A 16959-nucleotide genomic window follows, 5' to 3' on the forward strand; every position below is an offset into this window, starting at 1 on the left:
ACCTTTTAGTTTGGCAATGCAAAAATGCTGTTTAAAGATCTCCAGATTTTTCATTTACAGATCCACCAAACCCCAATTCAGTAGACTGATGTGAATTGTTAAGAGGAAAGAGTCGGTGCCCCCCTTCTCTTTTCCTTAACTCTTCTTCCAAGGGTTCCTATGCAGCCTTCCCAACTCCCTATTCAAACTGTCCTCTGTATGCCTGTAAGGGCAGCTGGTCACATTTTTCACCCTCAAAATTTGGTCACTTGAGATTTAGGGGGTGGTCGTGGTGGTGGGAAGTAATTAGAATTCTGGCATCCCAAGTCATATCAGATGCTCATCTGGGAGCTGCTCACCCAGTCAAATTCCTCCATTCATAGGGTCATTTTCTAATAACCAACTGTATCCTGAGCATGCACCCAGGCATTGTTAGAGCAAACCAGTTACTGATTCCTGGCACGTAGCAGTGGGTAGCAGCGGGAGGGAGACTGTGCCCAGAATGTTTAAGGGCAGGCGGAGCTGGCGGCAGAGGATGAGGTAATGGCTCTTTCATGGTTCCAGGGATACTCACACACAGTTACTGCTGGTCACAGTGCAGCCTTTCAAAAGCTAGATTTGCTTCAACATTTGGTAAAGTTTATACTCCCTTTTAATGGCAATAAAGGGAATCCTTGTGCCCATATTTGAAACCGGCGCTTAAATATACTATTGGTTGAATCCACAGTTATACATTTCACCTGTTTTTTATGGGCAGGACATAATGCATGCTAATCAATGCACCCATTTTGGAAAAAAAGGAGGGAAAATGGGTCCTCAGGGAGAAAAGATAAAACACGAACAGAACAAAGCAAAGCACATAGAGCTTTTTTTTCTTTGGGTGTTCTCACTTAGGGCTAAATGTTTTTAGAAATAATGAGAGTCATACTAAGAACATTCTTCTCTTCTTACTAACTCCTCGGCATGTTAGAGGACAAGCTACATGGAGTGCTTTGATTTTAATTTTTGTTGGAACTGTCTGTGGCTGAGTAATCTGCAGTCCAGATGTTGTAACAACAATAAAGTCCCTCTCAGCATATACACGAGGATGGCAAATGGCTCTGTTGTGAAATCCTGAACAGGTCTCTTGTCTCCCCTTTTCTCTTGCTATTGAATCATTAAAAAAAAAAAATTAAAAAAAAAAAATCACAGAAGATACACAATTTGCAAAGGTATTAGAGATCAGCTGACAAAACAAAAGAATTAGTTCAAAGGTAAAGAGAACCAACTCAGTTTAATTTACACCTTCTCCCTCCTATTCGATCTGCACTTACAAAGTCTAAAATCATTAGAAATGTTTCCAATAAGCTTTTAACTTAAAATTCTAAGGGCGACAGTCTAAAAATACATGTTTTCAGAGCAGATATTAGAATGCTGAATGGATGCCATGAGACCTGACTAAAAGCAATTCAGAAAGTACATTTGGCATCTTAAGGGAAATTCATTAGGCATGCGATTGGTGTAAATGGAGGAACATCAGATTAGTACACTTATTACAATATTTAAACTAATGGCTAGTTGCAAAACTTTAAAAAAATTAATAACAATTGGCAACTTTTAAGCATTTCAAATAGAGAAAAAATTTGCAGTACTTTCTGAATGTAACAGTACTTAGGAATCCAAATTACCTTCAATCTCTACCTACATGTAAATGATGGAAACCGTATACCTCTGTTCAATAGTTAAAGCTGCTTTCAGGCAAAATGAAAAAGTGTGCCTTTTCACAAATATTATTATTGTGTGCCTCAGATTTCCAACAAGAATTTCTCTAGAAATTGTAATTTGCAATTTTGTATTTGGTATAATCCTCCCCGGACTCAGCAAATTCCTCTCATATCTGCTTAGTAAGATAAAGAAATACTTAAATTAACATTGCAAGGAACCTAGACATGTTTAAAAGTCTGCTCCTGGAAGTAGTATCCAATTCATATCAATAGTGATTTTTAAATTTTGAATAAAATCATCTCCATCATGCAATAAATGAAGCCAGTGGGGCTTTCTGGGCTTACAGGTCAAAAGATGATACATCATTGCATAATGCAAACAGATACTCATGCCTTTTTAGCTCTGTCAATAAATCCTTTGGAATAGTGGGAACCTTGATAATAGCCCGTTATAAAGGAAGATACAGAAAACTCTTCAAAACAGTACACTGTAATAGACTGAGGACACATGGGGAACAGTTTTCCATCTGTCCCTACCCTTTCCAGAAAGCAAAAGAGGGAAAAAAAGGGGGCTGGGGGGAGAAAGGCATCTGGGAAAACTTATTGTAAAAATATTTATAGCCTAGCCTAGCCTCTGTTCTAGCAATGTAAAGTAGCGTTATGCTCATTTACCTCCAAGATATATGCATAAGATTAGGCCGCAAAGCCTTCAACAAAACACTACACAAGAACAGCCCTCAACAAAATTATGCCACAGCATAAAAAGCAGAGCACTATGGTGGAAATGGCCCACAAGCTGTACTTCACAGCCTCTCTTCATGAGCAATGTCAGAAATTGGCATCAGCACCAGCAAGACTGGTTCCGGTGGCAAGAAATCACAATGCCATAGGAACACTGCCAGATGAGGGGACATTTAACAGTGTCTTCCAATATCTGATATCCCAAAGGAGATACTAAATACGATTTTAGTCTCTGCTAGATTAACAAATGAGTCTGAGCAATGCAAATTTGCTCTCATATTTTATAATACGGCACAGTTGCATCGAATTTTCAAACCACTCTAAAGTTGTCCAAATTCTATTGAATACACTTCATTAATACAGAAAGCGTTTGTACCTCCTGCCTAAAAGAATAGTGAATAATCACTACACTGTACTCTATTCGACATGGCCCAATTGGGCGTGTCACTGCAGTTTGAGAAGACAGTAACTGTTATCAACAAACATACCTGGTAGCCACAAATACCTGGCAAGGAGCCAGAATTACTGCCACCATCATGGTAGCACAAGAGAAGGGCAATATACTTCTTCCTACACATGCACCACTCCGCACAGAATTACAGTCTGCTACTACCAACTGCAAAGTTGACCCAAGGGCAGGACATGTTTCCTCAAACTGCTGAGGTTAAACCATTCAGTCCTATTTAATCTGTTAGAACCATCAGTGCACTGGCAGCAGAATGGAACCTGAAAATCCTACCAGATTGGGCTGCAATAACTGGTAAACCTGGTATTTCCAGCCTGCAGTCAAAACAAACAGGAGAATAAAAATCACAGCCCTTTTTACTTTTTTTCTCTTCTTCTTTTTTTTTTTTTTTAAGTAGCAGTCAAAAGGCCTCTTGAAGCCTTGCTTATAAGCAAACCAGTCTCAAAGGCTGGATTTGCATTGGCAGGGTTTGTAGCCTGCAAAATAAACCTTTCTAGGTAGTGTTTTCCTTCTGCCTATAAGGGAGGAATGGTTTCTGGTATAATTTCTCCCAGACTACATCCCTTTCAAACTACACTGAAGAAAACGCCTAATTCAACACAGCTGGCCTCACCAAGCTTCCCTGGGAGCCCTTGCACTCTGGGCATGCACCTGCAATCCTTCCTTTAGGAAGGCAATGAATGGTAACACACAATCTGACAGCCTATTGACAGGGTGAAATCACTACTGCCATTCAAAAATAGGAGAATGTACAGAAGCTGTTACTTAGTTGCAATTTCTTTGGCAGAAATCACTCCATTTGGGCCATAGTTTATGTTCTAGTACAGTGGATACCACAAAACATCCTTAAAAAAGTATACTTTAACCAACACTAAGGTTCCAACTTGAGTGCCAAGTTGCAGTTTGAAACAAATTCTATGAACAAGTGATAAAATTCCTAGAAAAATGGTATTCAATTACCTATAGTTTTTTCTCCACAGTCCTGTGTTCTCCATTCTCCAATGACCTTTGTGCTACTAATGTTTTGCATATAATAGTGATTAAGTGAACTAGACCACCAGTTGTGCTCAACTTTTACTCCACCCATAACCGGCTATTCTAATCAAGGGCCTCTGGTAAGAAAACTGCACTTTGGCTTCTGAAAATTATTATTGTAATAGGAAAGCAAGAAAAATTATAAAGCATCTGTTGAAATTTCAACTGTGAGAATAGCGACTTTCCATGCTTTTAGAAACTTCATTCTTTCAACACTCCTAGTGAACAAAGCAGAAGCATTTACTCTACTACAATACATGCACTTCTTTAAGGTTCTAAATTCTTTGCATTTCAGCCAAGCTTCATGTACCAGAAAGAAATTACATGATTATTTGTTAATTAAGGTTTGGGATCTTAATTTGCAAGGAAGATTTCAAAGATGCAATGAAATTAACATGAGCTTCTTGTAAAAGACATCCCTAAAATTTCCTCTGGTAGATGCAGACATTAGGAAAAAAACTTGACTTCTTGTAATAGGTAACTTCAAAGGCACTTCTTTCAGTTCTGCACACAGTTCTTCCGCATGGGTGGTGCACGCATCCTCTCAGGAGCTCACTGCCAAGACTTGGACTACTCCCTCATTTTATGACTATAAATGTATCATGGAAGATCACGTGGCCAAAAGACATCCAAATGATTCTGCTGCATTTACTTGAACACTGGAGAGTAGACTAAAAAAATGTATCCCATCACATCATGGGTGTACATCTGGTCACACAACAGGAAAGCACAAGCAGTTTGCAACATGGAACTGAATGCATAGGGAGACCCTTGCTCATATGAGATGCTGGGCAGTTGCATTTTTGCCATGTCATGAGAGAGAAACTGCGAGGACAGGACTGATTTGTAGAAAGTCCATCTGACCTGCAGACCCCCTTCCTGGCCCACGTCTAGCCAGGTTGGGCAATCCTCCTTTGCTGTTCTGCATCTGAAATAGCAGCCTTCACCAAGGAAACTGACACCTAGGATGTGGCTTTCTTTTCAAAAAACATTTGGACACACAAGATGCTATGACATACTTCATGTGCTGAGAACAATGAGCACAATGCTCAGAAGTTAACTGAAAGTAATGCACCTGTACAGCACATATCTAAAAGGAAAAAGGATTCTTCATCTTGATGAAATCATCACTTGTAATCCCAGTGAGTGCCTGAACACAATCTCTACCCCTTCACTTACCTCACAAAATGCAATTTGTAGTCCCACCTGATACACTCTTAAGAGTGTCCTTCTGAAGTTTTTAAAGAATAAAGCCTTGGAAATTTCCCAGCTCCCTTTTCAAAAGAGTTTACAGATTCATGCACCATCACATTCTATGATGGTTCAATACCTGACATTGCACAAAGGGGAAATAAGGCTATTAGTGAAAATATCACAATCTGCAGACTTGAAGAGACATGATCAAAACCAAGATACATGGGATACTCGGGGACTGTCTGAGCTATCAATAGAATCAGAGTGACTCAGCAGAAGGTAATGAGAATCTTCAGTTCTGTATCAATACCGGAGATAAAACACGTGGGGGAATAAAACAATCACACACAGCAAAAGATCACGCACAGAGGTGCTGCCTGGAGTACTGCGCAGTGCTATATTTTAGAACTCACTGAAGAAACGGCAAGTCATCTTACAACCAGCCAATACATAAAAAAGGTTTATCTCTATTCAAATCCATGCAGCGAGATCACTTAGATGTGTTTCAAATAGCAGTCTCTATTCTTCTCTATTCCTGATATTTATTTTTCACTTTCAGCCTCCTACTGATATGGCATGTCACTAGAAGCATCTGACAATTTCCAATGTGCTCATTCATTGCTGTGTGCTGCTTGAGCACTTTCTCCATTCACCTTTATTCTTACACCAAGACTGTATTATCAAGCCTGAAGTTCACTGATCATTGACTGCTTAAGGCTTAATTACTGTGCAAAAAAATGAGCAAACACCAAGTCTTTTAAATGTCAGCCAAACAGTACCAGCACCTTCCTCCCCACCCCCACCCCCAACAATATGAATGTTTTCAAATCTTCCAAAAAAACACCAAATTGATATATCTTCCTACCCAGCCTACTTCATGAGCAATAAAAGCTGCATAGATCCTGTGACTTGCATACTTTCAATTGGTTAAAAGCTTCCGTAAATGTCTATTAACATTTTACAAGGATAAAAAAATCCAAACCTGAAAGTTTTTACAGCCAAACCTGGCTGATCCATACTTAGTATTGTAATACACAGCCTCACATGATGGCATCAAAAAGCTTTAATTATCTGCAATATTACAACACATTATTTGATGAACCACTGACCTATTAATCTAAACAAAACAAATCACAGCACTGCTAGCTGAAAAAGAGGGCTGAACTCATTCAAGCTGTAGGAGACTGTGAAGCAAGGTCTACAGCAGCATGCTGAAGTATCTAGTAGCTCTTCAGAAGCTACAAAATTTTCACATAGAAATCCTGAAGTACTCTGTAGAAAATTTCAAAAACTTATACAAACACTGTGAGCTGCCAATAGAATTCAAAAGAAAAATAGGAAAAAGTTCTGGCACTTAGCATCTTTCATCTAAGTATTCTCAGGAGCTTTATAAGCACCAGTACCAGAAAAGGTTTAAGTAAATTATACCCATTCTAGGGCAGGGAAATTGGCACACTAGGCATTAACAAAGCAGTGAAGAAAAACTAGGAATTCTGATGCCAACCACCTAGCTGTTCTTATCTTCAGATTATGATAGTTCTAATAAGAACTGTGTAACTCCAATAACGTGAATACAGAGATTAGAGTAGTATATTATTTGTTATCCTCCATTGTAATACTCATGGTTTTCTACAGCCATATGGGAGTGTCCAAAGAAGAAAGTATTTCAATAAAACAAAGAAACATGAGAAAGTTGTTTTATAGAAATTTTAAACAACTCCATACATGGGAAAATTAACAGTCATAGGCAGAAATAAAAATTTTGTGGTAATTTTATTTTAAAGAATAAATATTTATTTAGCATAAAAATATTCAGCTCATTGTTTTTTAGTATCAAAGTTTTGATGAAATTGACTGAACAAATTCCAGGCCCTGCCTGTGTTAAACAGGAAACTCGTCTTACACTGCTTGTTATTTCTAATTCCCATATGACAAGTTTTACGATATCTACATGATTAGGGCAGGAAGAAATCTGAATTTGTTATACCACCAAAAATGGATCAGGATTAAATCACCATATTTTTCAACAAGAAAGGAATCCGATCCATCTTCTTCAGTAGTTTACTACCATATGTATATATATACACAATTATATTTTTTTCCCTGAAGCTGTTTAACAATGAAGACATCAGCTTTTAAGTACTCTAACATGAACAGTCACCACAAGCAGCTTATTTTTCCACTGAAAAGTTAGTATCAGACACCAGTCTTACTTATCTGATACAAGAAAAATATTCCTGGTTCAGTGGCTATGTTTCTACCAAACACAGAGAGAAAAGGAAGAAATGCTGTACTTACTTGTTAAAAAGATTCAGTCCAATCCTATAATGGCGTTTCCTGATAACATCATTACTGAAGGCAGGGGAATCCCAGCTGTTGCGAGTTTCTTTGTGGTATGTTTGTTTGCTCAAGGTTTGCTCCCTTAGGCTGTCTCTAGAGGAAGATTCTGAGCTGCAATTTATTGTATCATTAGAGTTGGAAGTGCTGTTGATACTGTCATTGTCTCCATCAGAATAATCGGACTCTGATTTGCTTTGCCTGTTTGCTGTACCATTGATAGCTAAATGACTATCTATAGGCCTAGCCCTATGTCTTGCCTCCTGTTCCTCTCGGGATATAATCTTGGCAGGAATGCTGTGAGGAATGTGTTTTGGGCTTCCTTGTTGACTAGTGATCCCTCGGTCATACGCATTTTGTCTCTTTAATGAGCCTCTCTCCGAGCGGTCACTCAAGTCCACTGAGCTGTCACTGGGTGGCTCTATAGTTAGCAATGGTAGATGATCCATTCTCATCCTCTGTTCCTGACATTCCAGTGACGGGGTACTCCTGCAGCTTGTATCAGTGTCTATCTTATTATCATCTTTGTGGGTCATGGACCAGTACTCTTGAGAAGAGTTCACGGACCGGAGCCTCAAATCAGATTCTGTGCTGGACGGTCTGTCTACTGACTGGGAAAGTGGGAGGGGTGGAGATAACTCTTCCTCATCAATATATAATGTAACATCACTGTATGATGCGGTCATCTCATCAAGCTTCCTGTGATCCACATTGTGAATTGCTGGTTTAGTTTGAGCACAACTATCCCTTTCCATTTCGCGACTTCTGACTTGATCCGGAGTCTGGACTTCATCAGAATGTAGGCTACGGCAATTCAGTGCATCATCAATGGATTCTGCAAGGGATTTCACTTGCCTGGAAAAAGCATCCTCCAGTTCTGTTATAGCATCAGCAAAATCAGTAGATGCTGCTGGTGACTTCATTGTAGCTGACTCTCCAAGGTCACTACATTCAGACTGTACCAGGGATCCCAGCTTTGACCCATCATTTGTAACAGAAACTTGTTTTCCTTCAAAGTAAGAGCTGTGGACTTTCTCAGGTCCTTCAAAGGAAAACTGCATTCTCATATTGGACAGTACAATGCGTCTTGACATACGATTTTCAGACATAGAACTTCTAAGACGCTCAAAATTTTTGTTCATCTGATATTGGCGAAAAGCTGTTTGTATAGTACGAGCAGCATGTCTAGTTATGAGACGGCCTCCATATTTCCGTTCTAGCATTTCCACCTGTGAAAGGGTGAACACAATTATTTTGTAACTTGATGCAACCTTGTTAGAACAAGGTTAAAGTACAAAAAAAAAAAAAAAAATTCTTTTAACAACTTTAATTTTTAGACATTTTTCAATGTATATACTGTTTTTGAAGGTAAAAACTCAAAGCCCCAGACTAACAACTGCACAAATAGTGAACCGAACAGTCATTTGCAAATCCCATCATTAAAATACAGACAAAAATTTGACTATGTAAATACTGTGATATAAAATTAATGTTTTGGCAATTTATGTGTGTGTGTGTTTAAATTTTGGGTTTTTGCACATTAGCATTGGTGTGCCTATGTCAAAGCAGACAAGATAGCACTATAATGCAGCACAATGCAGTCATTCTTTCTCTGTAGGGACAACTGCAGAGAAGTGAAATCCAAGTATGATGCACATTGCCATATTTTAAGAGTAAATTATAAAAGTGTCCATCACCTTTCCAGGCATGCATCGCTTTCTGCATGAATAAAAACCAGGTGGCATTGTTTCACCCAGGCCTGATATCAAAGCAAAACTGAGCCTCCCAGACCATACGTTTCCAGAGAGGTTTCTCTGACAGAATCTCCACACACACAGTCTTCCTCAAACCAAGAGCATATTTCAGACTTTTTAAATACAAATTCAAATCTATTTTCATTCTTGTAATTACATACAACATTGCCAGTGTTTCCAATTAACAGAACGAATATGCAAAATAAAGACATTGTAAATGCCATCAATTTAACCTAGTGAAAAAGACACGTCAATACTTTTGGAATACTCATTAGGTATTTTCAAGCCTTTCCTTCCAAAACATGAAAATGCTTATGTAAAAAATACTGAACAAGATCAATAACTAGTTTTATTTCAATTGTTTCCCCAATATTTAATTTCTGTTCTGATTGGTCTTTGCTGGATCCACGTTATTCATAAATGCAAAACATCCATGACAAATCAATATGTTTAGTACTACAATCAAACCCACCATTTTTCTGGCAGCATTTTTGTATAAGTCCATGCAATTTTCATAATACTCCAATGATTCAAAAGTCACTTCTCACTTGAAAATCCAGGTACCCTTTTTCATTAGACACCATGTTTTAATTACTTATCTTATATGCACATGCACACACAACCTCTCCCCCTCACATTTTGGAGATCTCCCCAAGTAAATGTTAAGTTCAGATATTGATGTGCAGAGGGGCTTCATCCCCCTTCTATGGAAGAAACCAAATGCTACTAAAAAATATTTTCTAGTCCATTATGTCTACCATTTGGGAGTAATTGATGTACTTATTTCAGTGCTATTGGCAGGTTCAGCATCTCCCATTCCCCTTCCACATTAAAGATGATCTCCTTTTTGGCTCACTGTTTCAAAATGTGAATCACTGATTATTTTATCTTATTTTTTTAATTCTCGATGCAAAAAATACTATGCACAGTTATTGGCATAAATTGAGGAGGCTAACTTCTCAGATGGGCTCAGATCAGGGTTACTCATAAGGAATTGTTCTTTCGACTGTATCTTGAAACTTCTTTTAACTAAGCTCAAAAAGCTGTGACTGATTTCTGAGCTGGGAATCCGTAAATCTCTGCACAGTTTTCTACAGTTTGTCTTTAAAACAATTGTTTAGCCTTTCACCCCCAAATGGGGGTTATATTACCTATGGCTATGAGGTTACTTCTAAGGCATTCTGAAGATTAAAAAAATTAAGACCTTCTATCACAACCCTGCCACTGCTGCCACACATTTGCTACTATTTCTATCCCTAGTGTACATTATGTCACGTGTGTTTAAATAAATTGTAAGAGATTATTTTGCTGGACTAATCTCAAAACAAATGATGAATTCTTAGTTTAGTTCTCCTCTCAAAATTAAATGTCAAACCTGAAGAAAACTAGCATAGCTGGTGTGAAAGAATAAAAGAAAACCTAATATTCTATAAAATAAATTACATGGACTTTATTCTTGCAAACACGCTGTTGTCCTTCAGGTTTACAGAGAAAATATCATCATCATTGATTATCATAAATTATGGGGTTTGGGTGGGAATTTTAATTTAGAGTATTTTGGAATTTGCCTAGATGATTTACTAGACTTGTGACTAATATTTCTAATAAATTGTAATGCATATTTAATGCACCTTTTTAATGCATATTTAATGCACATAGCCTTTATTTAAAGCCTTGGACATTTTCCTAAATAGTTTTTAAGTATCTTCTGAGATTTCAGTGAGAGCTTTTCAGGAGCAGTAAGCAACTCTTCAACATCAAGCTTCCTTTATGTGTCATTATCACTTTTTATTGCATAGGACTCCCTGAACAAATACAAAATAACATCTGCAGTCCTCATTCTCTATCAAACCGGCATAAAAGGACAGATGGAATCAGGCTCTGTGGAATATCTGCAGCGCAGGAGACCTCTTTAAGTAAGCCTTGCACTTTATATCAATCCCTTATGAGACACCTAGCAAAAATGACTGCCAAAGGTGGAAAAGGAAGTAACATTTTAGATTTCACAAGGAGGTCCAATTTAATAGCAGAGCTGGCATAATCTAGATCAAGAATCAGGAACTTGATAAGTCCCTCTTCAATACAGAAGTTGGTAGGCATAAAGGCTGTACTAAACTCATACTTGCTATCCCAAATATTGGCTTCAACTTTAAATCAGAGCTCAAGCTCTGTTCTTCCAGGTTTTTCTGGAACAACATTATATGATTCTCCCACCTGAAATTTCAGAAAAACAAACAGATGGGACTGTGAGACTTAGCCCCTATAAATTTCACTGACTATCAATGTGTGGTCCAAAATCAGGAGCAGTTTGCTTCCTGTCTGCAGAATTTTGCCTGCTTCCACTTTTGCCATGTTAACATACAAGTTGGAGTGACTATGCAATATACCGCAATGATTCACAGTGAACAAAATATTCTGTGGGAAGAAAGATCTCTAACAAAAAAAAAAAAATCACCAACCAAAACCCATTGATGTATTGGCTACTGTTCATCTGTCAGTGAAATCCAGTGCATCCTGCATATTTTCTTACCTTAAGCTATTACAGCATCATTTTCAAATGATAAATATTAACTTATATAAAAATAAACATCTTTGAAATAGGACTACATTCAGAATAAAGGTTAAAAGGAATGGCTGAGGCTGACTGTCTTACAGTAGTGCCTTTTTAGGGACAAAGGCTTTGAACTCCTACATAGCTTCCATCCAGTTCTTTGTAAAGCATATGGAAGTTTTGCGTAGCTGAGTAAAGCCAATTAAGACCTTGAATTCACCCCACAGATATGAGAAATTATCAGTTGCGGTACGTTCTTCCTTTCTTTCAGCAACAACAAAGATATCCAGGTTTCAAAATTACTCATTTTCTTAGAAAAATATTTTGCGCTATTACATTCTAGCACTTGTCCCAAGCATGAAATCACAATTCCTAGAACTGTTTTTACTTTTAACAGTACTAACATACCTTTTACGCCCTTTTTCAGGAAGGGAGGAAGGTGTATGGGGCACAGGGATGACACAACACAGAAAAAAGTCAAAAACCTCAGAAATGCTGATGTATGACTATTTTGAACTAAGTTGGTCACAGGAAAAAAAGTATTTTCAGTATCACAACTGAAGTGATGCTAGAAAAGATTTTTCCCAGCTTACAGACATGTTCCCATTGCCATAAATTAGGTAACAAAGCTCAAATACCTGCTTATCTTGTAGGTCTGAAGAGAGTTCATAGCTCTCAGAAAGTGATCTTGACCTTTTAATAGCTTCTTCCTCTGCTTGTTTTCGCAGTATGGACGTTGAATGCTGAAGTTTTGGCCTCCGAGATCTTTGTTGTCCAGGGGAGACAGAATACAGCCCGTAAGCAGAATGATCGTAATGGTCTGGACTTATAGCTGAACTGTGTGTTATAGGTCCTTGATGGTAAGTAGATGGGCTATCCAAAGATGTGCCAGTTTCACTGCTTGGAGCTTCACCCTCAACACTAGACAGAACAAAAAGACAGAAAAATACTCAGGTAAGTATTGTATGCCAAAATTCTCAGCAACAGATAACACAGTTTTGCTCAGTATCATTTTAGGTAGACATCCAACACATTTTGTTCAAATTCATATGAGGGTAATGTGGCTTTCATGTCAAACACCATAGTTTTCACTGTAATCTAAGGAAGTCTCTATTCTGTTGCAGAGGTCATCTTTAGACCATGAGTCAAGCAGGAGAATGGAGGTTTCAAGCATTATTTAACTTTATAAACTACCAGTAACATCCTGAGTAAGCCACTCAGCAACCACTGTGTAAAATAAATGAAAACTTTTAATTTCTTGTAAGACTGCTCATTTCCAAGTTGTTCTACTTCAAAACGATAGATTCTTATCTGTGTCTTTCCTCGCTTTGAGAAATAAAAGCAATACTTTCTTACTGTTATATTACAGTTTGACATAAAAGGATTACTTTCATGTTTCTCAACAGAGACTTGGGATTTTATGGATCTTGTGAGCTACTATGTTTCTAGAAACTGAAGTTGGGAAAAAGTACCTACAGGAGAAATCTCATTTATTTCTCTGTTAGTGAAAGATTGCTCCCATGGGATACTTTTGGCATGCTTTCTATTATGGAAAGAAAAAAACCCTTTATATTAAAAGAGTTGTACACAGTAGGAAACATTTTGAGTCCTAGTCAAGGTTTATCCTGAAGTAGTGATGACTAATAGTAATTTGTATTTGTTTTATATTTACAGTAGGGCATTCTCACATTGCTATAGGGTATGTACTTTCACTCTTCCATCTTTTTCATGTTTCACATAAATCCTTACTATCTGCCTCATCCTGTGTACACAGAGCACTGATAGAAAAATGGAATTTTAATTTTTTTTTAATCACTCAGAAAGCTTAGTAAACACTCCACACATGCACGAATATAAGTATTTGCAGCACTTTCCCTACCTTTTGTTTTAGGAACAGGTACATCCAAACTCTAAAGGAGTAAAATTCCCCGTTTCCACCACGCCCTGTATTTCTTATTTTGCTTTCACTCACATGTATACGAACATAAAAAACAAAGCCCTCCTGTTGCCTCTCAGAAATGAAACGCTGTGACCCTTGCTGCATACACATACCACAGCAGTCCCTTCAACAGTTCAAAGTACAGACCGATTTCTGAAAGAACGTTCTCCACCGGACCGCAGCGCCAGAAGAGATCAAGGTTAACACTGGCAAAACTCTCCTAGCTTGAACAGCGTGTACTTTTTAAAGTGAAGGAGAACACCCCCCACCCTCCCGCCCCCGCTTAGATTTCTGAAAATGTTTCTATAAACATACAAAACTGAAAGCAAGTCCTCTTTCTTTGCCCATCAAAATATGACTCTACCCGAAAGGTATTTTCAAACATACTTTACCCAAGCTGGAAATATTTTCAGTGTGCACACATTACTTTTTCCAAAAAGGAAGTTGACAGGAAACTAATCCCTTTCCCTCCCTGATACAGCTGGCTTTCAAGTTAAAAATGGTAAATTATCCAGAGTTTTGCTAGTGACATTGAAACTGTGTAACCACTCGTTAAAAACAAACAAATCCTTCTCTCTAAAGTATCCATTAAAGAAATTAGAAGGATACAGAACTGCTTCACATTCTCTCTTTAAATACTGAAGTATGTTCCTCTGTTCTGCTAACTGTGAGGCCACACCATTTTGTACATCACAGGTTCCTAATTACGAGCTTATTTGTAAGTACTTTTCATACAAGTATGGTAAATTTGTTTTTAACAGCAAGTCAGGAATTATCACTATTTCCCCCTTAGGTTCTGTGACTTTTTTTGCCTTCCTCGCCCTTAAATTGTGAGCTATTTAATAACACTTCCACATTGATTATTATCTCATGTTGACAATTTAATGATACCTTTAGTGGATCACTTAACCTTTTCATCAACAAAAAGGGTACTGCCCTAATCAGAAAAATTTGGAAGGGGGTCTACCTGAGGCTCTGATTAAATTTAGGGGTTTCTTCTAGTTTGTCTTTCATACTTTTTCCAGACATAAATATGATCCTTGACTGGCTGTAATGCTTGATCTCATTTTGCTCATGGGCCCATTCCCTGCCATCACACCTGACCTTTGAAGCAGGGAAGTAATTATCTTTTACAACAGGCAACCTCCTGCACAACAGTATGACAGCCCTTTAAAGCAAACAAGTCAGTATTGCATATGTGAAACCCTTCTCCCATTCAGCTCTTCTTGTCCGTTAGGAGCAGCTGAAGCTTCATAGGAGTTATTTCATAAAAATGAAACTCCACTGACAACCAAAAGCAGCTTGCTTTCTACTAGTTACTACTTCACATATGTTTGGAAAAGAAAAATATTTCAACAAATATGACTTGTGTGATGCTTTAAGGATGACAAGATGTATTGCTCCGCTATGGAGGAAGTGCACACAGAGCATCATGGAACAGGAATGTAGACTTGAGAATCATCCTGCCCATGTCTATTTTGAAAGACTGTATGCTATAAAGGGTACCTTTGCTTCAAAACAGACTCAAAACATGAGCCAGTCACTACAGGGTTACAAGGGCGGGTTTTATCTATCCACTTATTAAAAATGCCAGCACACAAAAATGTCAAGGATTCTGCTCCAGGCTTGCCACAAGAATTAGAACAAATCCCCCTATGACTAGGGGAGCAGTTAGACACTTCTCTAGCACTACTTCACTTCCAGTAGCCACCCTGCACACACCGTCTTTCTCAGATGGGCAAGAAATTAAGTACATTAAGTACACTGCAAAAATGGACAATATAACACTTCACCCAACCCCAACTAGAATTAGAAATAACTTCTTAATGAAGGTCTCCAATTTGAGGCATCTGCCACCTACTATACATGTCCAGTAGAATTACTGATAATTTCAGTGTTTAAAAAAAAATAATCTAGTGGGTAAATTTGGTTCATCCCCCTGCAACGTGCAACGGCATATTACTAGGGAACCTGGCAATATGTTGAGCATTCCAATTGTGTAGTATTAGGAGAATGCAAAACAGTTGAAATTAACCTTTCATTTTTAGAACTCCAATTGTTTTATCACACTCCTGTTTCAGCAGAAAATAGACATCCCTTATCTGCCAAGCCAGAAAAAGGTTGCTTGCCAGTATTTTACAAAGAAGCAGAAAATGGAGAAGCTAAAGAGTGAAAATGGAAATTAAATATTTAAAAATAATTAGTACTATTAATATGACTTTGCATGAACAAAACTTTAAAACAGAGCCATGGAAAAACTTTGTTTCTTTGTACACCTAAATTACTTTTTTGAAAGAGTGGCCAGCACTGACTGAATCAGTATTTCATCAGAAATTGACACTGGAAGTTTCTTCCTGCATAAACCTCAACTGGTAATACTGTTAAGAAACCCCCCAAACACCACTATATCAAGAAACAATAGGGAAGATGAAAAGCTTAGAGGAAAAATGGAAACAGACTGAGCACAGTATTTTTAACATATTTCAATGGATATGTAAAACTATTGGTGAAATCAGATTAATTTTACTTTTTCCAATTACTATAAAGCAGTATTAAATACCAAACATAGACGGATTCGGGCATTTTGTTTTATTTTGTGTGTGTATGGCTCTAGACTTCCTGCAAGAGCTAAGCCACATACTCTGCAAACACTTTTAAATTAAAATACATCAGCTGCACTGACATATGTGCGTGCAAGTAGGATCTGTTGGCTTCATCAGCAGGGCAGTAAGATAAGGGTCATCCCCGCAGTGCAGCTAACACTGTATTTACCCATGATGCACATTGTGCTCTAACAGCTACAGAATCAAAGCTCACTGCTCTGTCTGAATCAAAGACTAATACCAATGTGTAAGCAGTGGCTGCCAAAAGCTGCTTTTCTAACTAGTTTGCCTAGATGTCGAAGCTAAGTAACATGGTGCATGGCTCTATCTTTGGACTAAAGTAGCATACAATAGATTCAAGCTGATAAAATATGAAGTAGATGTTGTTGCTAGCTAGAAAATGGTCATGTGTTTTACAGTTATTTCCCACTATTCAGGTAATAAGTTAATTTCAAGAATTACCTAATAAGAAAAAGCTCTGTCTCCTCCTTCCTCTGTCTACTCGCCAAATGTAGTTGTGTGGTTAGCCATGACCAAAACAAAACATTTCCTTACTAGGCATTTTAGCAGCAGAAACCTGGCAGGTCTTTTCTTCCCCGTCTCTCAATTTATACCTTCAGTTATTACTTCTGATCACAAAGGCTGTAATTAGTAACC

The 16959-nt window shown here is 37.9% G+C and overlaps 1 protein-coding gene across 17 annotated transcripts in view; it reads right to left on the minus strand.

Moving 5' to 3' along the window:
* The window catches only part of IQSEC1 (IQ motif and Sec7 domain ArfGEF 1), a 357476-nt gene that overhangs the window by 41698 nt on the left and 298819 nt on the right, over positions 1 to 16959 (minus strand). For all 17 annotated transcript variants that reach the window (XM_069769828.1, XM_069769830.1, XM_069769831.1 and 14 more), the window contains 2 exons: positions 12399 to 12681; positions 7417 to 8684 (listed from right to left, as the gene is read on the minus strand). In XM_069769828.1, coding sequence (XP_069625929.1) covers positions 7417 to 8684; positions 12399 to 12681 — 1551 coding nt within the window. The remainder of the gene's footprint in view (positions 1 to 7416; positions 8685 to 12398; positions 12682 to 16959) is intronic.

Source organism: Haliaeetus albicilla, chromosome 24, assembly GCF_947461875.1.
Source record: "Haliaeetus albicilla chromosome 24, bHalAlb1.1, whole genome shotgun sequence".
Classification (NCBI taxonomy): domain Eukaryota; kingdom Metazoa; phylum Chordata; class Aves; order Accipitriformes; family Accipitridae; genus Haliaeetus; species Haliaeetus albicilla.